This window comes from Acipenser ruthenus, chromosome 34 (assembly GCF_902713425.1).
Source record: "Acipenser ruthenus chromosome 34, fAciRut3.2 maternal haplotype, whole genome shotgun sequence".
Classification (NCBI taxonomy): domain Eukaryota; kingdom Metazoa; phylum Chordata; class Actinopteri; order Acipenseriformes; family Acipenseridae; genus Acipenser; species Acipenser ruthenus.
The window spans coordinates 2,900,605-2,907,689 of record NC_081222.1 but is presented as its reverse complement, the minus strand read 5'-3'; the positions used below and the strand labels follow the sequence as shown (position 1 = coordinate 2,907,689).

General features: G+C 36.0%; 1 protein-coding gene across 1 annotated transcript; it reads right to left on the bottom strand.

Annotated features, from left to right (window-relative positions):
- Positions 1 to 284: 284 nt before the first annotated feature.
- On the bottom strand, positions 285 to 6,152 carry LOC117965608 (ubiquitin-like protein 5). Its single transcript, XM_034910458.2, has 5 exons — positions 6,025 to 6,152; positions 5,449 to 5,515; positions 2,961 to 3,044; positions 2,057 to 2,094; positions 285 to 539 (listed from the first exon to the last, which is right to left on the bottom strand). The coding sequence occupies exons 2-5, from the start codon at positions 5,502 to 5,504 to the stop codon at positions 496 to 498; spliced, it is 222 nt and encodes a 73-aa protein (XP_034766349.1). The 5' UTR covers positions 5,505 to 5,515; positions 6,025 to 6,152; the 3' UTR covers positions 285 to 495.
- Positions 6,153 to 7,085: the final 933 nt, after the last annotated feature.

The window sequence follows — 7,085 nt, the reverse complement described above, 5'->3', positions numbered from 1 at the left end:
CTAATGTTACCAATAAAAAAAACATTAAATCTAACTCAAAATAAAATTCAAATTCAAAGAAAACTGTTTCAGTATTTCACATGGCAACGCCAGGATTTATGATGTTATAAAATGCTCAAGGGCTTTTGAATAAACACATGAATTGAATAATTTACCTTCCACTTGTATTGTGTAAAGTTTTCCAGTGACACTGATGGTCTGTTGTAACATGTCCTGAAGGAATGAATTAAAACAGTGGTCATTTTAAACACACATGCGCGCGCGCACACACACACACACACAAATTATTTATCAGATTTTATTTGAAAACAAAATCAAAACCAAGAGTGTTGCTAGGCTACAACATATTAATTAAAAAAAATGGAGGAAAAAAGCTGCCCAATTTACAATATTGTTTCGGTATTATCAAATATAAAGCGATACACTCGGATTTCAGCATGTCCAGTTTGTACGGTCGGTGAAAGGAAAGCGATACACAGCAGTGGTTCTGTAGGTCTACTGGTAATATAACTCCAAGTTCATCCCATCGTGGATTTCATCTGTGTGAAAGGAAAGTTAAGGTATAATACATTTCCACAACACCAGGCTGCGATTGAAAAATTAGGATGTGAAAAACACTGCTATGTGCACGTTTCAAGATCCATCACAAACAATGACCTACTTTTTAAACATCTGGCACCAATTGGATACAAGAGGGGAGTGGATAGTTTAGATTTAAATGATAGCCAAGTGTTAACGTTTAGCATTTTTCCTAAATGTTTAAGCATTGTCAAAATTATGCAGGAGAAGTACAGGCTAGTTTATTTCACATTCAGTACTTGTTCACAGTATTTTAAATATGCATTAATCCTTTACGGTACAAGGGACATGTGTCCCCACAAATACAAACGATGGCAACGTTCTTGTTTTTGCAAGGACGTGCACGAAACAGGGTTTAACCGACAGATTGGATCTGGTCATCAAAATGGTCAGTTTCCTCCTCGTGATACTCGAGTCGCTCTCAAATGTATTTCAGGAAGAAACCGTTTGAACAAGCGCTCAATTCCATGTGCACCTCAAGGAGTGAAATGTTGTACACATATAGTTCCATACAGAGATACATGTTGCAGGAATAAAAAAAAAAAAATGTAAAAAAAAAAAAAAAAAAAAAAAAGACGATGGAGGACTTTACAGCTTTGCTGATTGGTTACAAACAAGCCAATTCAGGGTTCCAACACAATTAATCCGAACGTTGAAACTTTTGGAAAATGAAATAGGAACCAACAACAGTATTGGGCACAGGGTTTTTATTCCACCGAAGTGAATTTTATATATATAGTTCCAACATTGAAAAGTAAGGTAACAATAGCACTGGAGCTTCCCCTCACAGCTCTGCAAGCAACACCCCCTCAGTTCTTACCTGAACAACTCTGCCATACAGCACAGGGACTCTCTCAGACACAGCTTGATTACTGCACGGTACAGCTATGGACAAACGTTTTGCATCACCCTACAGAATTAACTCATTTTGCTTTATAAAAGGTCCAATGAAAGCTGCTGAATAATGTTACATTAACATTGAATTACATACCGCTTTGTAGTTTTCCCATACATTTAAATGAAAAACTGACAAAAATAGAAACATGTGACATTTCAAAATCTAACGTGAAATACTGCACTACTATTATGGCTTCCGGTAGACTTTTGCAATATCATTTTGTAGTTTCTTTAACTACATGATGTTAAATAAAAGATTGAAATTATGTTCATATAGTTTATTTTTATTATGTCCGAGTAGGCGACCCAAAACGTTTGGCCACAGCTGTAGTTTTATGCTGTGGGCATGCATCCACCCTGGGCAAGGCTGAAAACTACCAAACTCCTTCAGCTTGTGACCAGAGCCAGATTCAAACCCAGGACTCCAGAGCTGAGAGGCTAATGCACACTGAGCCACCGATTTCCCCATATGCAGCATTCATTGAGATCCAGTTAATCTTCACTAAAAGGAACAGAGCCTACCTGTTAGGAACACAGACTTAAACAACATAAATTCAGCCACACACACACAAAAGGATACAGTCCCCTAATGACACGTGGTCCTTAAATATCGTATACCTGCAATGATAAAAATATGAAATAATATTATAAAAGTCATTTTTAAGTAAGATTTTCAGCTTGGTACACAAAAAAGCCACGTGAGAATGAACAAAAAACAAAATACAAGCTTAAATTTTTATTTTATTTATTAATTTTTTTTTAATTCTGTACATTTAAAAAAAAGAGTAAGTAGCGGGGTTCCAAAAAATACAGCGTTACGTGTCCCCATGTGTTTCTATAAGTGTTTAAATAACGTACCTGTACTTTTTACACTTACAACTAAAGTTCTGTTTCAAAGCTATTTTCAAAATGTCCGCTCTAGTGCACTGATAGCGTAAAGATTATTACCTACACTGTCAAACAGGAAACACAGCAACAACGAGCCACGATGTGGTACGAAACAGAAAAGACATTTACTATGTGTTTTTTTTGGAAGTCACTTTTCCTGCAGTGATTTAGAGGACAGATCTCACATCCCAGTGCACTAGAGCAGACATTTTGAAAATAGCTTTGAAACAGACTTGTGTAAAAAGTTGTTGAGTTGTTAATAAAAAGCAATGACAGGTACGTTATTTAAACAGTTGTAGCAACACGTGGGGGTGTATAACTTTTTTGGAACCCCGCTACTTACTCTAAGTTTATTGTCTGTTTCGGTCAAAATAATGGCTTCAAATAACATTTTTCTTTAGATAGTACAGTGTCCCTCTCCTCCCATGTCAGTCTGTAAACACTAGATTCCCCCCAAATGTTCCCTGTGCTGGACAGAGTACATTACTAGTAGTTAAGTCTGTGCACATTTTCAGTACAGAAAGCTGGATGGCACAGCATGCCTGTGTCACCTCTGGTAGCTGTAAGATATGCAGTCTATATGAAAGGGGCCTCACCATTTCTTCAGGACAATCTTGTCCCATCTGGTTCCAGTCTGTGCAGATATGAGCTTCTTCAGGTCACCGATGGTGTCCTCCGAACTGTTTGGTTGGGTCAAGGAAGAGACGCCCCGAAAGACTAGACATGACATTCAATTAAAACGAAGACTAACCCCTTCAGTGGAGAGCCATCACAGAGCTCTGGTTGCAAGTATAGCAACTGAGAAGACTAGAAGCTGGTTTTCAGTTTACCACGGTCACCCTCCCACACCCCAAAATCAAGGGTTCCCAGGCTTTGGAAAAAAATATCCCATGAAAATCCATACAATTCTGGAATTACATTCAGTTCATACTGTTTGCAGGGCCCTGGAAATTAAAACCGTAAATGGTACCAAAAGAGTTAAAGTCAAGATATTAAAGTGTTACATACAAATTGTTCTAAAGCATTTCTGAATCATTAACGCATCAAGGGATGGATATAAAGCTGAGGGAATATCACGCCACTTTTTTCACAAACAGAGGTTTGAAACATGGGGCCATATTACAAAAGCATCCTAAGTGACATTCTAATCTTATCTTAAGAGACAGAATGTCCTAACTACAAGTTTAGGAGAGTTGATATTACAGAAAACGCTCTCCTAACTTATTTTCCTATCTTAATTTCAGATTGCATATTACAGAACGTTCCTAACTTGGTCATTTCCCTAGTTTCTTTCCTAACATTTAGGACTCGGGAGGGAACCTTTCCTATCTGTCGTTTATAAAAAGAAAATGGTTAGTTTGCAAGATCTGAACAAACCCTGCAAAAAAACAAAAAGAAAAAATGATGCACATTTATTATTGTTGTTGTGCTTTCGATTTTAAGTTTTGTATTGCACAAATATTTCTGGGCATTTAGGTCTTATTATATACAGCACATTCTATAGTGAACCATAATGATCCGTTAGTATATCTGAGCTATGTGTAACGTCTAGATCTAGCCTCACCTCCCGAGGTGGTGGTTCGTGGAGTTGGAGTTTGACGCACTCATAAGTTACTGTCTGTGATTATGATTAATAGATATTTGAAACTTTACTGAGTAATAAGATATGAAGTATCCTGTGTTGATTCTGTCGTGTTATTGTATTACACAGTGAGACGCTCCATTGAACTATAAATCAGCGGCTTATAAATGTAACTATACATTTATATATATATGAAAAATACAAGTTTGGCCTCTAATGTACAAAATGATCTATACACGCTTTCACACCGGAGGCACGAACATATCAAAATAATGTTATTTGTAGCTTTATTTTAGCCTGTGATAAATTGTTGTGTGTTGGCATTCCTAATTAAAATTGTGTTCATGACTGAAATTGATTAAGTATGGCTTTTTTTTTTTTTAAATAGCGGTATTTATGTATTGTTGTTAACTAGATTTTATTGTATTTTTTCTGTGATCAAATCCTTATTTTCTTCCAGAGTAAAATTTATAGCCCTGTGTTTCTTTGTCACAACTGAATCGAGTTTAGACGCTATAATTTAAAAACAGGTATATTCTGGTGACAGTTACCTGAAGCTCGAGCTGTAACCTGCTCTATTCAGACTCGATCAGTCGTTAACGGATAAGATTGGCGTTAGAGAGGATTTCCTAACTAATGTTAGGATAGGGGGAAACACTTAGGAAATTGTAGACACTGCTGACTTAGGAAATTCTTTTGAAATACAAAGTTAGGAAAAATCCTATCCTAGCCATGAAAGATAAGATAGGAAAGCAAGTTAGGAAATTGTTCTGTAATACAGCCCCTGGTTCCAGGAGACCTAGGTTGAGGCACGATTGCTGTATCAAAGCTCAAGTCTCCCTGGTGAGCCATGCAATGGCCTGAAACCGAGACTCCTGAAATCAAGTTTCAAGCCACAGTGGCTTTGTGTTCCCCTAGCTTAAGAATCTATAAGACAGCAGTTTCACCCATTCCAGGATTGCTAGGAGCTTGATTAGTCACAGTGTATAGGTAACAAGCTCAGGTGTGTGTCTTATTAAACTCATAGCAAAACCCGGATTGGGTCAAACTGCTATGCAATGGGAGTCGCATTTCCGTCCCTGAATTATAACTGCAATGCAGTATCATTAGACTATAGAATGTACTGGAATTCCATTGCAACTGCAGTTACTGTAGTGGATTTTTTTCCATCTCGCACATATAACAATACATATGTACTGTATGTGTGTGTATAATATAATATAATGTAATATAATATATATATATATATATATAGATATATATAGATCTCTCTCTATATATATATATATATATATATATATATATATATATATATATATATATATATATATATATATATATATATATATATACACACACACACACACACACACACACACTTTGAGTGGTTCATGCCACAAAGTTAAATGGGACTCCATAAATCTTAAGCATAAGACTTGTTTCTAAGTATTTGGTTGGTATAAAGTCATCCCCACGATTCTCTTTCAGTTCACAAAGGATACTTGCACTTGACCCGGACTTTCTTTCCCAGGCGATCATTGCACACAACCTCAATCATTCTGAAATAACCTGCAGTGAAGAGGGAGGAAATACAGAACACGTTTACTGCGATGCGTTTACTTTTCTCTTTCCACAGCTGAAGAGAATTTGTCCGAAACGTCTTTTTTTCTCTCTCTCTCTGCGAGGTTACTTACTTACACAAAAAGTGACCAATGTACTATTTAAATTGCTGAATAACTGTTAATAAATAATAGTACAGTACTCGCTCAAACAGTTTTATATTTTCGGACGTTTTTGAGCCATCAACTTGAAACATATTTAAAGAAAGGGACGGATACCGTGGTGGAAACACGTTTCTGTAAGTGAAATATAGTATTATTATATTATATTGTATAACATATAACATATGAAACACAGTATTTAACAGTAAAAAAATATATATTATATAATATATATATATATAGCCTACACGTACGTTGTCATTTCTACGAACCCGATCCGTATATGATACAATTCTACAATGTACCCTTTTAAGATATAAATAAACACGCAAGCTTTATATTACCCCATTTACTTACCGATATATTCTTTATAACACCTACGCTAAACTAAATATTCTGTAAAATTATAAACACACACGCTTCCACTCCAATACCGCACTGACCGGAAGATACCGCCTCAAATAATTACTAACTTCAGTAACCACCAATAAGATGCTTTTATCGATGGAATGACGGTTTCGCCAGCCAATCACAGTGGGACTTGTGAATGACAATGACGTAAGAAGTTCCCGAGACCCCAAAGCTTGTGGAATGGCTCCAGTTTCTTCGAATAGGTTAAAGAACTGGCGCCATTTTGGATTAACAGTGAGCCGAACCTTAAGGTAAACTATAGGGCATTTGGAGCCAATATGGCGAACCCTGAGATGCAGTTTCATACTTCGCAACTCCGCATACCTTGCTAAATCGGAATTAGTGTAAGAACATTGTTTTTTTTTTTTTTTTTTCTGGCTTGAAAATTTTTAAGTTTGATAACCTAATAACTACAACAAAAACAACAATTCAACAAAACGTAATCTATCTATCTATCTATCTATCTATCTATCTATCTATCTATATATATATAATTTCTTAGCAGACGCCCTTATCCAGGGCGACTTACAATTGTTACAAGATATCACATTATTTCACATAATACACATTATACATTATTTCACATTATAAAGACATCACATTATTATTATTATTATTATTATTATTATTATTATTATTTACATACAATTACCCATTTATACAGTTGGGTTTTTACTGGAGCAATCTAGGTAAAGTACCTTGCTCAAGGGTACAGCAGCAGCGTCCCCCACCTGGGATTGAACCCACGACCCTCCGATCAAGAGTCCAGAGCCCTAACCACTACTAACCACTGTGCGATTAAAATTTAGCATACTATTAATGTTTATCCACAATATTCTGGTAATCTAAATAATGCTTAACTATAAATTATTCAGGGCAATAATAAACACTGCGACAATTTATATAGAGGCGTGGTTTGTTTACGATTTTCAGTCTGGTGTGTTTTGCATTCGTTGTATTTTGGTGGGCGTTGAAGTATACTGGATAAATGTGTTGCTGAAGCAGAA

What these genes read in the sequence shown, in the direction of transcription:
- LOC117965608 (XM_034910458.2), bottom strand. Translation starts at nt 5,504, where the DNA reads ATGATTGAGGTTGTGTGCAATGATCGCCTGGGAAAGAAAGTCCGGGTC. An exon ending in AAAGTCCGGGTCAAGTGCAA is followed by an intron (nt 3,045 to 5,448) that starts GTATCCTTTGTG and finishes CCAACCAAACAG; the next exon opens with TTCGGAGGACACCATCGGTG. An exon ending in CCACGTGTCATTAGGGGACT is followed by an intron (nt 540 to 2,056) that starts GTATCCTTTTGT and finishes CCTTTCACACAG; the next exon opens with ATGAAATCCACGATGGGATG.